We start from the raw sequence: 18833 nt of genomic DNA, 5'->3' as shown, positions 1-18833 counted from the left end.
TTCTTAAGTTACGGTATCATTACACGAGTATTTTTATTTACTTTTTCGAGGTGACTCGCCGAGGTTACTTCAACGTGTCGTGATTCGGGTAACGTAATTTTTGTTCAACCGAGTGCTAGGGGTACGTACATTGTTGCCCAAAATTTTCCACGCGCAGGGAACCACAAACATCTACAAGAACATCACAGGAGAAAATAGGGAAAAGTCCATCAAGACACAGGGACAGAAAGGTTGCATTTGTGCTGTAGGATCGCTCAGCAAATAGGCGATCGAACGAGTGAGCAAATGCGTATCCCGTATCACCTGCCCCGTTTTCGTTTCTCTTCCCCCCCCCCCCTTTTTTTTTTGTTTTTGCGTGAAATGTTCTCTTGCTCGAAGAGCAGGATAGCGCAGCCCCTAATAATCGAAACACAATAGGAAAAAAAAAAAAGACGCAAAACACTCGAGTCTTCACATTGTTAAACACAGAGATTGTAACAGAGAGCAAGCACCAATCTGTTCGGTAGGAGTTGGCAGATACAATAAACGTTTGCGAATTTCTCATTGCGAGGAAAGCTGTTCGAGGGCCTCAAAATTTGCTTATCCACCTCTTGTCTCTGCATGTTGCATCTGACCCCAGAAGGGGGCGTGACTGCGCGCGCACATCCGCGCCACATTGGGGAGAGCGAGAGGGCGAGCGAACGGCACGTGAGGGAGTTGCCAGTTCGCAACGCGAGCCCTGAGCGTGCAGGGCATTCGACGCTCGCTGCATGACATGCGGGACGGAATAGCTAGCTAACGATCGTTCCGACCGTTCTCGTCCAGCCAGCGACCAACAATGGTTTTCGAATCGGTGGTTGTCGAGCTTGTCAACTACGTTCTTGGAGACTACATTGAGAACTTGGACACGTCCCAGCTCAAGTTGGGAATATGGGGAGGTGAGTTTCAATTCTCCGAGTGCGAGTCACAATAGCTTGCAGTGCTGTTAGTTGGTAGCGCCGTGCAGCTGTTTATCTGTCAACGTGCACCGTGACAAGAACGATCGCGTACAGTGCGATGTGTCGGCACCACTTGCACCAGATATTTTCTATTTTTTACCTCGGTGCGTCATGGAGCTGCAGCTGTACGCACTATACCGAAAGAACGCTTGCAAGCTGCGCACGCCAAGAGAGTAAAGCAACAGACCATGGTGCAAAAATTCTTACACCGTGCACAAGACGAAGCAATATGTCGAAGTCGCGTGGTGTTCAGTCAGTGATCACCAGCACTGTTTTAGTTAGATGTGGTTCTTATTATAGACTTCTTCCTTTTTTTTTTCCCCTGCGTAACGGCTTGAGCTACTTACCCGCGCATGTCCCGCACGCTGCATAATTAATGGTGCCAGGCACACGTGCATCATTGTTTTGTTGTCTTGTGCATTCCTCGCAGTGTAGCTTTAGATTCGAGGCTACAATAAACGTGCCAAAGATAAGTTAGTTATCTGCGCTTCGTTTGCGTTCATTCTAGCGTACACACCCAGCTCCAGCACACACACCCCCCTTCTCCCTGGGCCATCAATGGCTCTATTTCAACTGAGATCAGAAGGTGCCCGTACAGCACACCCTTGTGACATATGTGCTTATTATGCGATGCTCTGCAACCACACAGTGCGTTATCTCGTTTGTCATATTTTACTCCTTTATATAGACAGTATAGCTGCTTGTCATGCATTTACACAGCAGTGTTAGTGCCATAGTCAGCATGTTGTGTATACTGCCTAGACAGGCTACATCCTGTGTTGTGTGCTCTTGTTGTAGACGTGCTTCCTGTATACTTATACATGAGTCACTGTTTCACATTTATCTGTAATGATGTTTAATGGAATTGGGGCTGTCACTTTAAAAACCACATTTCACTTAAGAGCGTGAATGCTCAAGAAAACAAAAAAAAAAGCACAGTTTTCATGGCTTTAAACAAAAATATCATTACCACAAAACACTTGCTTTTTGTACGTGCCACAGAGCCTGGCTAACAAGTGAGAGTAGGTGACCACCTCAGAGGGTCTATTTTTACTCATCTGTTGCATACATGCGAAAGTTAGATATGTGTGTAGTTGCATTGTCCATTTGGGCCACTTTCAGTGCAACACATTCCTGGCTTTCCATTCTGTTGAATGCCATCATTACCAGCTAGTGTAACATCATATTCCTATATTCTATTGAAAGATCCTAAGTTTGTTATGTTTTGAAGGTATAATAGCATGAATTGAAACATCCGTAACACAAGAAAATGGCCCAGCAAGGCTGTGCCTGGCCTTTCTTTGTGGTTGTCTAAATCCACACTACTATGCATTTCTTGCATATAAACTGAATGGCCTGAGGTCAGGTTCTCGTGAACATTGGTTTTGACATGTTTGATGTTTGGTTTATGGATCAAATGACTACGGGGGATACTTTAGTTGAGTGGAACTGAGCCAAGCAATTTATAATGATCTAGAACACATAAGTGGTCATCCAATAACATAATTGAAGCCAAAGATAAGTAAACACAGTCAAGGGTTGTAGAGAAATAGATAAACTGATGAGATTAGAAAATATGCTGGTAGGTCCAGTTCTCACAGACTATGGGTAATTGAAGATCTGTGGGAAAGGCTTTTGTCATTTAGGCTACTGCTGAAGCTCTGGTTGTACCAGTATAAGGAAAGCCGTGTTTCTGGTGCTCAAGTGGCAAGCAGCTCTAATTGCCCTTTAAATATTTTCCTTCTTGTACCAGTTTGGAACAAATGTTTAAAGCAATACTAATGCTTGGGTCTGTCTTTGTGCAGGAGACATCAATTTGAAAGACCTGGACATCAAGCAAAGTGCTATTGATGATCTTGATCTACCTTTCCGTGTCGCATATGGTCACATAGGTATGTTGTGGTCCACCAAACACGTTTCACAGCATTGGCATCGCTTGGCTTCCTGGCAGCCGGTGTGGCTGCTCGGCTTGTAACCCCCCTCCCTTGCCCTCCTTCTCTTGCCACTCCCTTCTATTTCTTAACACATATTTTGTATAGTGAATGCGAAACAATTTAGAAGGGCAACGCTCTTCATTTTTACTGTAAATTGGCATTTATTTCTGTAAAAATAAGACAATGTGATGACATTTTTGACATCTGACATTTTGTAAACATTCTGGAAAATTGCCCGCTAAGCACTGAAAACTCTGAACCCACAGTTAGCAGCTAAAATATTATACATTAACCTCTTATAGCCATAATTCATTTACCTGGAAAAAATGTAACACATTCAAATTGCAGTTAGAAATACTTGTAGGCGATGCACGCGCTCAGAATTGCTCTCACATCATATACTACAGCGGGCGAGATTCATAGACACGTGAAAACTGAAACAGGCATCTAGCACAAAGCAATACCTTAGTATTCGCATGTTCTCGCACTTAGTAAACTTGGAGGTGGCAGGTGAACTGTCTCTCATCTTATGGCAGCCTGTAAAACAGCCAGTATTGCAGAATGCCGACTTAAATTTAGGCCCCTGAATGGATGTAGCCATACGAGTTCCTTGGAGTTCTCACCCTCATTGGAAGCACCATGTGCAAAGCATTGTTTTCTGAACCAGAGATCACGACACGGCATGTTTTTGCAGGATGACCAGACATATCAAAATCAAACTTTATCTAGCATAACTGCCCAGTGTGAGTTTCTGTGGCCAGAGTTCGTACGACATGTAATTGTGACAATAAGTTAGAAGTTAAAATGACATAAAGTATACAATGCCCTGCGCAATACAAACAGTGCTTATAGAAAAATATGATTACTGTTGCTTATAACTGAAATGTTCAATTATGTTCATATGTTCAAATTTTTCTTTAGGCATTAGCATACATTAAGATGGTAAGCAATTTGCTCCAAAAAATCTTATTTTTGTAAAAAAAAGTATTTCATTTAATGAAGAAAAAATTTGCCTCCATTTCACCCTGTGAAAGTGGATGCACGACTGAGCATGGACCGACGTTAGACGATGTTAGACAAGCATCATCACCACAAGCGAAGTATGGCATTCGTGCATCCACGTGTGCAGTAGTGCAGCACATGCCCATTCCTTATTGGGCTAATTCAATTTTTCAAAGTAAATTCCGTCAGAGAATTCATAAAGTACAACTTGCACACAAGCTGCAGACATGATAGCTGTGGATTGTAATTTGAATATATGATAAACCATGTTTCTGTCACACGGAAACTGAAGGATAAAGCCCTTTTCCAGCGGCCATTTGAGAGCTGTTTGAGTGGCTGCAGTTGCTAGGTGGAGTTTTGGACAGTGTTTGCATAGTAGAGAGCTTTAGCGTGTCCATTATTCAGGTAAACACAAGTGGACTAGGCACTTTAGTGGATGAGGGGGGGGGGGGGGGCGCATACATGACTGGCCGGCACGGTGCAGCCACCTGGTGGTGCAGAGCTCAATCAGACACAGGGCTAATATTGCAATAACCAAGTGTGTTTTACTTTGCGGCTGGTGAGAATTTTTGGCAGCGGCGTAATTGCATTGCTGCCGAAAATTTATGCCAGAAGCAAAGTAAAATACATTAGATTGCTGCAATATTAGCTGTATTTGTCTGGTTGAGCTCTGCGCCACCAAGTGGCTGCTCTGTGCAGGCTGTTCACGTTTCTGCTTCTGCTCATCCAGTAAAACAGCCGTCTGCTTGTGTTTATCCAAATCCCGGACAATCTAAAATGGCCTAATGTTGATTACTGTCACAGCACATGCTGTGCATTAGATGCAATGGGCAAAGTGCCCATGCATCAAGGATAGATGCATTCTGTGCACACATACATTACACACATGCACGTGTACGCAAGTGCAGTGTACATCACGCCATCTCTCGTACTGCCCTGCAAGCATACCGACCACAGCAGTAAAGCCACTCAGCGAAGCCGGATTACAGGAGCTGTGCGAGAAAACATATTGGGGGACATGTGAGACTCGCGCATCGCCACATCCCCCCCAACCTTAAATCACTACATATTCCCGCGAAACATGTCCCACAGTCTAACATCAACGCATGCTTCGCGAACAAGGTAGTACGTGCAACAGTGGCCGCGCCGACGAAATGCCCACACGCTGTCGATAACATGCGAGCCGACATTGTCCTTGGGTACAGCGCTGGCGTCCGCTGGTCACAGCAGCCGCTCTGCAAACTCGATGGCACGATTCCAGGCCAGGACTCCGGAAACGGCGACGCAGTAGTCGGTACGAGCAAGTGTCGCTCGCGCCGACGTGCCGTACTGGCGAGAGCCGCAATAGCTGTTGGTGACCGCTGGCTCTTTTCTCTGCCGCCGAGGGTTGCGAGCCGGATACAGGCAGCCGCCGAAGTCACTGCGCCGAACTGGTCACAGCATTACCATGCCCGGTGTCGCTCGATCGTAGTCCGGGGCAGCAGCGCAGATGATATGCAGGTGACAACAAACCACTCACGCCGCGTACACTCAACGCACTTGACAAACACTTAAAGTAGTGTTTCCCCAGTGAGAGGAATTCTGCATGTGCATCGCCCACGTGGCATGATGTTCAACTCGACTAGCAAAAGATCGGGCGGCTACTCGGATGCTAAGTTCACATGAATGAAGCTCGCTTCCTTGAGTCAAACGAATAATTTCAATTCGTGCAAGGCTAACTAGAATGAGGGAAACAAAGTGCAACACCTCAACGCCACGATCCATCAGGTTGTCTCTCCACGTGCGACATGCAGCTTCGTAAAGCCTTAGGCCTAAAGCATCGCTACCCTGACAGCAACCGGCATCCAAAAAACAACACTGAAAATGGCGCAAAACAGGCAGCCGCGAGGAGACGTCAGCTCTGTTAGGTGGTCCTACCCCGCTCCGTGCACACAGCACCCGAGTTGACGGCGCCCACCATCCTAGATGGTGTTGGTATCTCCCAGTGCCAGGCTGCAATACCAGTCAGCCCGTAGCACCACCCGTTGCCTGCTGCAACCCAGCTCCCAGAGCCGCGACTTCATCAGAGACAAAGAGATCGAAGAAGCTATTTACATAAGAAATTCGGACCACCCACGAGGCTTCCGTACTCGCTCGCTTCAGGCTTGCCAATGCTCCACGGGTGCTAAGCCTCGCTCTCCCAGGATGTAGACCACGTGGCTCTCGTACCGACGAATGTCATTTTAAAAAATCATTTGTGAAAATGCTTAGCATGTTGAAAAGTTCAAACACACTACAGCCACCGTCGCCTCGCTTAAGAAAGCACGGCGCCTTCGCTATCAACCACAATCCACGCTAGCCCTACACTTTGGTTCAAACAAAGGTCTCGAACGAAGCAGAACTGTCCGATGCCCCAAGAGGTCCACGTTTGTGTGCCGATGGGCGCGCCACTAATCGCGGAAGTCCGACTCACTGCGACCGGATAAAGAGTGAATATGTTCTCCCCATGCTGGACACCAATGTTTGGTCGATCGCGTGTACGGTGGCGCGTTCGAACGATCGTGTTCGTCCATTCTGCGGTAGACCTCACGAGACGGTCTCGCAGAAGCATGAATTGGCGCACGCGCAGAACGTCTGCGCCGCCTGCCGACTCTGAGGCAAAGAGGAATTAAGAGCCCTCTCCTTATTGCGCCCAAGTAACCCCGCCGTTAGGTCGCGTTAGCAGAGCAACACTCGCGTCATCTCTCCTACTACCCTGCAAGCATACCGACCGCCGCAGTAAAGTCACGCGGCGAAGCCGGATTACAGGAGACGGGAGCTATGCCGGAAAACAACATATCGGGGGACGCGGGAGAGTTGCGCAACCCTACAAGCTTTAGTAACAAACAACCTTTGAGCTTCCTTGCCTTCAAGCCATCTCTGCATGCAGAAGCACAACATTGAGCATGTGTGTGCAATTTTTAGTGACAGAGTACGCAAATATCAAGACATGATATATGTGACATTCAATCTTACTTCTTTATGAAAATAGGAGACAAGCGAGTGTTCTGTACTCTCTGTCCCCCCAGATGCTTTTGTTTATCATGTAGAAGGAAGAGAATTTATTTTTGTCTCTAGAAGAGATAAGCAACCAAATAAAACACAATAAAAATTGCAAAAAAAGGAATTCATTGTCTCTCTTAGCTTAAAGATTAGAAGCATTCCAAAAGAACTTTGGAAATGTGTGAAATCTGACCATCATGACCATATTGGCATCCCGCCACTTGCGCACGACAATATTGTTGTTGGTGGTGATATTAACAAAGCAAACTATTTCAGTGGGTATTTTGAGTCTGTTTGCTCTAGGGCTGTGCCTCAGGAGTTGCTGGATTATTTATGCCCTGCATATGACCTGACGCCTGAGATCGTCATAGATGGCTATGGTGTTCTAAAGCTTATGCAAAATCTAAGTAGTACTAATACTGTCCCAGGCCCAGATAGTATCCCAAACATTGTCCTCAACTTGTGGTAAAGTGCAAGAGAGTATGTAGGACAACAGAAAGGGACAAACACACAGTGCTACTAACAACTGAATTTTTATTGCACATGTGTTAACTGTGTGCAATAAAAATTTAATTGTTAGTGGCGCTGTGTCTTCATCCATGTACAATAAAAATTAAGTTGTTAGTAGCGCTGTTTCTTCGTGCCCTTCTGTTGTCCTACATGCTCTCTTGCCCTTTACCTCAAGTTATGCAGTACCAACTAGCCCGCCAGTCTGTTGTTTTGAACTTTATATTGTTCTTAAGTCTTGAGCCCCATTCCTATCTGTGTTGTGAGAACATCTGTAATGCGAAATCGTTGGTTCGTATCCTACCTGTGGCCAGTTGTTTCTTGATCCACTTTCATTTCCATTAATTCATCGTTTCTTTAATTCATTTAGTAAGTAAAAGCAATTTCCCCTATGTTGTCCTTGGTGTCTTTGTTTGTTGGCTTCTTATGATATGAATAATAAAAATAGGGCCCCTCAGTTCCCTTTCTTGTCGACCATTGCATTACGAGTGTCTCAAATCTGGCAGCAATTATGTCTTCCAGTAGCATGCGTGGGTTTATTGACCAGTTGCTGTCACCCAAAAAGATCATGTACTCTTGACACCTGCAGCCGAAAGGGTGTTCCGCATCCACCGCCTAGGTTTTTGAGTGGTGCCACGCTGACTAACACTCCCAGGGTTAGTTCTAATAGTAAAACATCGTACCCCAGAAAGTGAATGGGAGAACAGCACCATGGTAGCTCAATTGGTAAGAGCATCGCACTTGGGTTCATAAGACTTGGGTTCATATCCCACCTGCGGACAGTTGGTTTTTAATCCACTTTCATTTCCATCAATTGATCATTTATTTAATTCAATTACTAGGTACAAGTAATTTATCCTATGTTGTGCTTGGTGTCTTTGTTTGTTGGCTTCTTATAATACAATTAATAAAAATTGAGCCCCTCGGTTCCCTTTCTTGTCGTTCATTACATTACAAGGGTCTCGAATCCGGCAACATTGATTCCTTCAGGTCGCATGTGGGGATTTATTGAGCAGTTGCTGTAACCCAAATAGATCATGTACTCGTGACGCCTGCGGCAAGAAGGACGTTCCACGTCTGCCATCTGGGTTTGCGAGTGCTGGCACTGGCTAACACTCCCAAGGTTAGTTCTAGTAGTAAAACATAAATACCCCAGAAAGTGGACAGGAAAACAGTGTCGCAGTAGCTCAATTGGTAAGAGCATCGCACACGTAATGTGAAGAGGCGGGTTCAGATTCCATCTGCGGCCAGTTGATTTTCGTGCACTTTCATTTTCATTAGGTTATCATTTCTTTACTTCAATTAGTAAGTTTAAGTAATTTCCCTCATGTTGTCCTTGGTGGCTTTGTTTGTTAGGTTCTTACATGACACACACATGCATGTGCAGGATTAGGGATTCCCAACCAGACAGATAATTCTGTCGAAATGTTTAGCTATATCACCAACCATATCACCATATCATCAACCATATCATGCCAACAAACAATGACACGAAGGACACCACAGAGGAAGTTATTTCTAGTTCTTAATTGAAGTAGAGAAATGGTAAATAAATGAAAGTGGATGAAAGAAAAACTGGCCGTAGGTGGGATACGAACCCACATCTTCTCATTATGCATGCAATGCTCTTGTCAGTTAAGCTACTGGGGTGCCATTTTCCCCTTTACTCTCTTGGGTATTTATTTCTGTCCACTAGAATTAACCCTGGAAGTGTTAGCCAATGCCACCACTCACCGCCATGGCAGTAGATGGACAACATCCTATCTACCGGAGGCATTGCATAGTATGCGAACTTTTGGGTGAAGGCAACTGGTCAATAAATCTTCATGTGCTACCTGCAGGTATCAACGCTACTGGATTCGTGACACCTGCTACGGAATGAATGAAAAGACGGGAAACCGAGGGGCACGCTTTTTGTTAGTCAAGCCATAACAAGTCAACAAACAATGACACAAAGGACAACACGGAGGAAATTATTTTTATTTCTGAAGGGAAGTAAAGAAATGATAAATAAATTGCAATGAAAGTGAATGAAAAAACTGTTTCTCTTTGGTTTGGCCCTTAGTTTCCCAAAATTGTGCCCCTCGGTTTCCCTTCTTCTCGTTCATTATATAGAGAGGGTCGCAAATCCGACAGCTTTGAAGTCTTCAGGCGGCATGTGTGGGTTTATTGACCAGTTGCCTTCACCCAAAAAGTTTGTGTGCTATGTCTGTGTTAGATAGGATGCTCTACATCCACTGCCATAGCCATAAGTGGTAGCTCTGGCTAACACTCCAAATGTTAATTCTAACAGACAGACATAGAAGATGCCCTACAAAGTGGATCGTAAAAACTTGGGAGGACGCTTAAGCTTCGCCTTTAAGAGCGGAACATGATAGCATTAAAAGAATCTTGACTGCATCTCATGCGTCCCAGCAACTGCAGCTTATGGAACCGTGATGTTTCTGGAAACGCTGGCAGCTAACGCTATGCATAAAGGCAAGTTTCTGTTTTTTTTTTTTTTTTTTTTTTTTATGGTGTTGCAAGGAACCGAGCAGGCCACTCCACTCCTACTAAGTTTTGGTGTAACAGATTTGTTTTCTCGTATATTCACATTACAATCCTACACTATAATGTCTGTAGGTTGTGTATAAGTCATACCTTATGAATTTTCTGACGCATTTTACTTTGAGAAATTCAGTTAGTTCAATAGTGCCTATGCACCACACGGAGTGCCTGCGTGGTTTGAAACGTTTTTTTCGGCCATGGCTGCCGATGCTGACACCAACGCGGGATTTTCTGTGACATGTGGCCCTTAACGCTATCGCGTTAAAATGTCGCCATGGTAGCTAAAGTGGTAAGAGCAACACACATATTATGTGAAGATGTGGGTTCGTATCCTACCTGTAATTTATTTACATCAATTAAGAACAAGAAAGAACTTTCTCTGGGCTGTTCTTCGTGTCATTGTTTCTTGCCTTGTTATGGTTTGACGAATATATATATATATATATATATATATATCTTTGTATTATTATATGCTAGCTTTGACGCAGTTCTTGTGGGCCCTTATTCATGACGTTTCAAGCTACCACTGTGATGCTTGCACTTGTTATATATATATATATATATATATATATATATATATATATATATATTCTTTTTTTTTTTTTTTGGTCATGCACATCTTTATAGACTGCAACATTTGACTTTGCGATTTTAGCATGATTTATTCAGCCTTTGTATTGTTACCTTCCCTACTGTGATGCCTTTGGGCAAATGTAGGCCTCGAAATAAATAAATATATAAGAAAAAGAAGCCCAGCAGAGTGTCTTCAAAACGGTCACATAAAGAACAGCAACTCTAAGCCACAAATGCGCATCACCTCTTGTGTGATATTGCTAGAGTCATTACATGTGCCTCTTAATCACCCATTCAGCTGCCCCGAGCGCCAACATTTACCGCATTCAGCTGTGATCTGAGCAGAAAACAAAGGCATGAGTGGCAATCACAGCACAGCCGCTGTTCAGAAGGCTGCACACAGGGCGATGTGTCCCCCCCCCCCCCTTGTGACACCACTGTTCATAGTACACAGTGCCTCCTTGTTGCACTTTGTGCACATGTATTCTTATTCGTGAGCATTCCACAGTACTAAAGTGTTGCAGTTGTTGCTGAATGATATATGTTGTGTACGGATTTATGCACATAATGCATAATGCTTAAAAGATGGAAGGCACTCTCTCATGGTGTTACAGAGGTGGATTTTAAGTATAAATAACAAGAAAAAAAACTGCACCTTCCTTTGACTATAAAATTGGTGACAACTCTTTGTGGAATGTACGTAGCTTTGGGTACTTAGGCGTATCATTAATCATGACTTGTGCTGGCGCCTCCAAGTGGAGGAGGTCTGCTCTAGGGCTTACAGGAAACTGTTCTTTTTGAGAAAAAGTTGCAGCATGCACCAAGACATTTGAAACTCATTGTGTACAAAACATTTGTTCGTCCAGTTTTGGGGTGCGCCTCTCCAGTTTGGAGCCCTCACCAACAGTACTTGCGAGATAAACTAGAAAAAATTAAGAGAACCGCGATACGTTTTGTTTGTTTGTGTTATTGGAGAGCCGATTCTGTAACACACGTTGAAATCTTGCGACTTGGAACTACTTGAAACGCGACGAGAAAAACAACGAATGAAATTCTTTTTCCAGATAACGAGAAATCAAATAAGAATAATCAAAGAAACGTACATTCGCCCCTCTTTAAAACACAGTGCGCGTTTAAACCACAGTGCTAGTGTACAGCCTTATAAAACATGCCTTGATGGTTTTCAATACTCGTTCTTCGTGTATTAATATATCGAATGGCCTTCCATACTGTACTGTAGCAGCACAAAATGTCAACAAATTTCATACTCTACTAGAATTGTATTATAGGCAACGGGATAATTAAGAATTAATCATGCTTACTGTTATTCTGTGTACACTATGTATACTTTTTCATCCTGCCTGTAATTTGTGTTTGACAATGCTGTATAACATTGTATTGTCGGTGTTGAAATTTCTCTTTTTATTTTTTCCTCTCCTGTAGTGGCCCTCAAGTGAGGGCTACAGTATTCCTAAGTAAATAAATAAATAAAAAAATTTCTTGCCCCCAAAAATATGACCATGCTTGCTTGAGTGGCAATTTTGGGTTGCAATGAAGCAAGTATGCACATGAAGAAGGTTAAAAAGGACACCGACCACTGAAAGAATACAAGAAAAGATGCTTTGGCTGCCCTGACAGGAGCCTTGTTCACAATGAAATCAAGGACGTGCAATACAATGTTTGTATGGCTTTAAAACATGACATAAGCAGCGCGTGTAGATGGGGGGGGGAGGGTTCCGTCATTCCGGTTGAGTGTGCTATCTGTCATTTGGATTAGGAGGGATTCCAAGTGGTGTCTTGAAGTCAAATTTCTTTTTTTATAATATTTAATATTCTAATCGCAGATACCACCCTCAACCGGAATGACGGAACTCTCCCCCCCATTACACGTGCTGCTTACGTCATGTTTTAAAGCCATACAAACATTTTGCTGCACATCCTTGATTTCATTGTAAACAAGGCTCCTGTCAGGGGAGACGAAACGTCGTTTCTTGTATTCTTTCAGTGGTCTGTGTCCTTCTTTTTACCCTTCTTCATGATTCCTCCCCACCAGACGGGCTTCCGTCAAAACCTCGACTTCAAGTATGCGCATGTACTAACTTTATTGAGAATAGGTTTACTCCGACTCAACATAATTTATGAAGATGCCACCTGCATAGGTCGCAAAATGTTTATATCCTTTTGTTTAAATTTGTTGCGTTAAGTTGGAGTAAACCTATTTTCAAACATGAATTCACCCGGATTTTGTAATATTTGTGCTAACTTTGGTAACCTTTCTTGCTTTTTCAGAAAAGCTCACATTGAAGATACCATGGCAGTCATTGTACAGTGCTACTTATTCTGCCATGGTGGAAGGCATCTACATGGTCATAGTTCCAAAGTCAGGTAAGTCCTCTGCTTCTATGCTCCATTCCCTGCACATGGTAATTCAAAAGTTGAAAAATGTAAATGTTGATAGCTTGTCTTTCACAAGAGTGATGATTTGGGCTAGTTAGTTGAAGATCAACATACATGTATAGAATGAACAGTGCTGACAAACATGGCTTATGGAAGACAACAAGATAGGCAAGGCTGTCAACTGCTGGTTTATTCAAAGGAATGGAAAGATATACAGAAAAAGAAAAGCCAACGTCAGCCAACAGGTAGTCAGCATCAAGAAAACGCAACTAGAGCTTTGAGTTGTCTGGCGCTAAATGAGGCAAGAGCTACAGCCGGCTGCCATCTATGTGTCCCAAACTGCATCACATGGGCAGATTGAATGCACCTGTAAACAAAGAAAAACAAAGGCAAGGATAACAGACGACAAAAAGAAGCAACTATGTAACTAAAAAGACAACCAGAACAGAAGTGAAGGTGGCAACAGTAAAAAAGGAGCGTGGCTGGTGTCAGTGCGCATAAAGATTAATAGGGATGCTAGTCGTCGAGATATAGAATCTCCTTGTCGTACAGTAAAAGCCATGCAGAAGAGTAACTCATGCGGATCCTCTATTTTGAATGATGTTTGCTTCCCAGATTTCACGTGCTTGCTGTTCGTGGCATTTGTGAATTGTGGAAGTTCTATCAAACAAAGGTGAATGGCCGCATGCGTTAGAATGCAAGGCCAAAGTGCTGCCTCGTGTGCCTTTTAGCAAGTTAGAATGTTCACACAACCTGTCATTTAGACAACTTCCAGTTTGCCTCTCATAGCTTCTTCTACAGGTCAGGGCAATTTCATAAAATGACATTCGTCTTTTGAATTTGCAAATACCGTGCACAGCGAACACATGCGATTTGGGAAACATACATAATTCAAACAAGAGGTTATGCATGTGCTATTATGCAGTCTGTTTCACGGCATGACAAGGAGATCCAGTATCTTGACAACTAGCATCCATTTAGATTTTTAAGCACATTGTCACCTGCCGCGCTTTTTTTTATCATTGTCGCCTTTAGTTTTGTTTTTCTTTTCATTTTGGTTATTAGATTTTGGTATTAGCTTTTTCGCTTTTTTCACAAGTGCCTTCGGTTTGCCCGCATGGTGCAGTTTGTAATATTTACTGGCCAGCTGTAGCTCCTGACTTATTTGCGCCTAATGACTCGCAGGTATCTTTGCTTTTTTTTTGCATTGGCTATCATCATTGCTTTCCGCCTTTTTTTCTGTATATGGTATGTTTCCATTTCTTCAATTAAACTGTCAGTTTATGGTGCCCATGTTATCTTCCGTAAGTCCCATTTTTCTGTGCTGTTTGTTCAACATGTCATCTTTCACATGTTACTAGAATGTTTTAACCCTATAAAGCCAGTTCTACATTAAGAAAAAAACTTGTTCACATTTATTTCTGGCCATAGGGAGCACATTTGTACAAATAAAAACCAAAACAATGAAATGTTATTTGAGTTGTAATCTAATTACTGTATAGACTTGTGTAAGGGCACACTTTTATTTTTTTCACAATGTTGGTGAGATGTGGCCCTGATGCAGCACCGAACCTTTTCGCCAAAATGGCGCCGGCGCAACGGGTGACTACTGCACATCCCAGATATACTCTTGCATCAGAGGTCATCGCGCAGCTCTTGACATCTAGCAGTGGCTTGCAGTACCGCTGCTACGCAGCACAGTATACAGCACGTGAAAATTCGTCTATGCGCGTTTGTGGCATTGGGGCACTGAGCGCGGTTGCTTCTCCAATGTAATTTTTTTTTTCTTCAAAATATTGTGCTGCAAGTTGGGGGTGTGGCCGTTACACAAGTCTGTATGGAAGTAGACTAATTAATTAGTCATCGGTTTGCTGAACTACCTACAGCTGGGGAAACTCCAGCATACCAAAATTCCAATATAGGCTATGCATTAAGTTTCCCATGCCTAAATCACAACTTTGTGGTATCAAGACAGCGTATCACATATATGTTGGGCATGGTTATGGTGGTCCTTGTGTGTTTCACCTATGAAGCTCATGCGTGTATGTTGGGTCACTCAGTAAAAAAGGTGGTCAAAAGCTACTTTTTTGAAGCATGTGTGTATTTTAGTGAAATTTTGTGGTGACCATTGCAGTATAACAAGAAAACAGTAAGATATTACCCAATTTTGAATTGTCATTGGTGCATGATTGTCTTCTTGCCTTTGTCTTTTTCTTTAGGAGTGAAATATGATGCAGCCAAAGAGCAAAAGCTTCAGAGGGAAGCCAAGCAACGGGAGCTTGCTCGAATCGAGCTGGTGAAGCAGCAAGAGGCAGAAAGAGGTAATCAACCTTGCTCCCTGTTATCACATACCATTATCTATTTTCCCTTACGCATTATGTTCTCCCACACCCTAAAGGGAGACTGAAGGCAAAAATGAAGTCAAGTTGGTAAGGTCGCATTTTAATATGACAGATACAGCCCCACTACAGTTAAGAACAAGGCCGTGATTTTATGGTGATGCCTTCCGCTCATTTCTTTGCCACTCTTATCATCATCTGGGCAGAGTATTGTTCTGACCATTGGTGAAGTGTGAAGAGGAATAGCATCAGGATGAGCATTGCTACAAAATTGTGACCCACAGCTTCCTTTTGCAAAGAACTGATCTGAGAGAAGAGTGATGCCACTGCTTTTACAGTGTCGAACCAGCCATCACTGATATTTCTCATTCTGGCAGTACTGAACATGAAAAGCAAACTACAATGCGTTTCAAAATTGAAGAGAATGTGACTTGGCAGCACTTTTAAACTTTCCTACAAAAATATTTATTGATGCTCTTGCTTGTTACTTTTTTCCACTGTTCCATTTCCAACAGCTACATTTGTGGGATTCTGGTGCTCTCCCTTTGTCACTACTATCTGACACATTCGGGCTGCCAAAATGTGGCCTTCAAAATTGCTAATTCCACGCGAGGTTCCTGTCCTGGCCCAACAATCCAGAGTCCATGAGTCATGGGTAACATGCATTTGCCTAACAATGCAGCTAATTAAAGTTAAGGAAGAGAGCTGCTGTCTTTAATTGCAATCTCTGTTCTCTTGGCTCACAAAAGATTCAGAGCAATAGTCAGGGGTGTGATTTGTCAGACTAACATTTCTCTTCTGTGTCCAATCGGAGCATATCAAAGCAGAGGCTTTTCCCCAGTACCCTGCACAATTGGTACATAGTTTAAGGCTGCAGGGTTTAGAGTACACAAGGAGTCCAAGACTTTGGATCATGACAGGTAGCATGTTCTTACTCTATGGTGAATCCAGCATAAGATATCCAGTGCTTAACAATTTAAGTTACGGTAGGCGTCTTTAAAACAAATTTGAAGAAATCTTGGAAAAATCGTGCTTACCGGCAGTTCCGCTTAAAGTGAACGCTACAGGCATAATGTTTGATTAATCTAGAATATCAATTTGCTCATCTAGAATGCTCACAATGTTTGTTTTATGTCAGTGAACGACTTAGCTGCAGAGGAAATCCTAACTGAAGTGGTTGCACATTTCTTGCATACTTCAAGTTGCCCGTGGTGCACGACGTCACAACTGGCTGCACCCACACCCTAAGAGGTCACGCCGCTCCCCTAGGGCAGGCAGCATCCTGGTACACAGGAATTTCAAAGGAAGGCTGAGGGGGAGTGGCGTACACTGTGTGCCCCCATCCCTGGCTATGTCTTTGCCTAGGTGGTCGAAATTAACCCGGCGCCCCCCACTGTGGCATCGTGGCAAGGATAACAAAGACAAAAGTGGTGCTCATAATCGTATAGAACACCAATATTTAATTGAATTTTAAGTTGTTTGGTGTCAGATGCACACTGAAGTTGGTGGTATGTATTACACCTAATTGCAGGCAGTATGTTCTTGCAGGCAAGAAGAAAAACGTAACGGTGAACCGACACTTCTTTGCGGTACATGAGTAATAGAAATTGTGCCAGCTTAAACTAGCAGAAATTTCTAGGTGATTGTGCCCTGTGGCAGTCCTTATTTCTCACTTTGACATCCTAATGTTTTCCTCACAGCAAATTTTAATCATTTCCAATGCTCCTAGTGCTTCAGTCACAGTGCTTGCATTTGTCCTATTGATAAAGCATGTTAGCCTGTCCTTCTGTGTTAGTAAAGAAAGGAGCTGTGTAAGTACAGATTTTGTGCAGCACGTTGCAGAACTTTTACATACAAGTAGCAAGCCATTCTTTTCAAGTTATTGAATGTAAGGTGATTATAAAAGAAGATATATTACATTGGCTGCAGCGTGAAAATATTTTTTGTAAGCCTGTCTGTGAATCTATCATTGTAAACACTCATCTTTTTCACCGTTAGACAATGTGTACTGCTCACGCCCACTCAAAGCATTAGAGATAAGAAACTTGTGCAAGGCCTGCATGATAAGATTATCCAGGCTGACATCCCATGCAGCCGCCACTCAGCTTCCTGAACACCCTCCATAGGGGACGCCTCATTTGGCCAGCTTGATTCATCCAGTGTCTATGCTCGTTTAGTCACTTTGAGGTCTATTGTGCAAGTTAAACTTTCAAATTATATTGTCAAGTTGAGACATAGGTTGAATGACTGCATAATGAGGTCTTTATTTCTGTTTCCTTGTAATTAAAAAGTTGTGCTTAGGCATTCTATTTTTACATGTAAAATGGTCAAACTGTAGTTCCAAATGGAATACAATGAAATATCTGCTGTCAAGGCAGCTTGAGTGACCATTACCTTGGTTCTGTTTAAGCATCCGCCATTCAACATGATGGCACCAATCAGTAAATCAATCAATCAGTCAGTCAATCAATCTCTATCTTGCTTCACTATAGGTTGGCTTTCACATTTTGGGCACATCTTATGTAATGAACTTTTGCACATAGCCACAGCGGCCGCATTTTGATGGGGGCGAAATGCAAGAACACCCGTGTACTTAAATTTAGGTGCACATTAAAGAACCCCAGGTGGTATAAATTTCCGGAGTCCCCTACTACAGCGTGCCTCATAATCAAAAAGTGGTTTTGGCACATAAGACCCCATAATTTAATATTTTTTAAAACTTTTGCACATAGTGCCTACATCTCTACTGTGCATACAGTGTAACTATATAAACCAATTAAAGGTTTTGAAATTATAGGTAGTGTTTATTATACAGTAAATAAACAGCAAATAATTTATTGGCCAATAAATATTGCAAAATGTAAGCATGTGAAAAAGTCTGCACAAGAAAGGCAACATTTTGCTGATTCTAGCACCGTAGCAGATAAATTACAGAAGTTTCACTAAAATCAGTGGGTGTTCTTTTTTAAGTGGACGAAATCTTATCAGTGTTTCAAGATACATAACCACAGGTTTACCGTATGTTTTATAAGGGAGCCATTTGTTAGTTGATTTTGCCCCTAGATTCATAGATACTCTTTCATGTAATAATAATTAATATATGTACTCTATTTTGCTAGTAGTTAGCTAGCTCTGGTATGTGCATTCTGCGTGATAAGCCTCAGCAAAAGGTTTTTGACTCTGCTTATGGTTTAATATGTAGACAAGCCCAAAGAGGAGAAGCAGGACACCTTCGTTGAGAAATTGGCGGCACAGATCATCAAGAACCTGCAGGTCCGCATCCGCAACATCCACATCCGCTATGAAGACAATTTCACCATCCCCGAGCACCCGTTCTCCTTTGGCATCACGCTGTACAACCTGTCCTTTGACACGACCAATGAGGAGTGGGAGCCGTGTGTCCTTGATGTGTCTGCCAGGATTGTGCACAAGGTGGGAGTACAATCTATCCCTGGGAAGGTGTTAAAGGAGTGCCAACGTGACATGTTGGTCTTGTCATTTTTGGTTGGTGTTAATCGAAGTTCCCAAGTTCTCTA

At 42.9% G+C, this 18833-nt stretch overlaps 1 protein-coding gene across 2 annotated transcripts in view; it reads left to right on the top strand.

The window, feature by feature from the left end:
- The first annotated feature begins 669 nt into the window (after window positions 1-669).
- The window catches only part of Vps13 (vacuolar protein sorting 13C), a 236898-nt gene continuing 218734 nt past the window's right edge, over window positions 670-18833 (top strand). The window contains exons 1-5 of one of the 2 annotated variants that reach the window (XM_075693536.1): window positions 670-917; window positions 2783-2869; window positions 12851-12946; window positions 15178-15279; window positions 18500-18729. In XM_075693536.1, coding sequence (XP_075549651.1) covers window positions 818-917; window positions 2783-2869; window positions 12851-12946; window positions 15178-15279; window positions 18500-18729 — 615 coding nt within the window. In that variant the 5' untranslated portion in view covers window positions 670-817. The remainder of the gene's footprint in view (window positions 918-2782; window positions 2870-12850; window positions 12947-15177; window positions 15280-18499; window positions 18730-18833) is intronic. The other variant, XM_075693537.1, reaches the window with a different exon arrangement.

This window comes from Dermacentor variabilis, chromosome 5 (genome assembly GCF_050947875.1).
Source record: "Dermacentor variabilis isolate Ectoservices chromosome 5, ASM5094787v1, whole genome shotgun sequence".
In the NCBI taxonomy this organism is placed as follows: Eukaryota; Metazoa; Arthropoda; class Arachnida; order Ixodida; family Ixodidae; genus Dermacentor; species Dermacentor variabilis.
The sequence above is the reverse complement of the archived record's forward strand: the minus strand, read 5'-3'. Positions and strand labels throughout refer to the sequence as shown.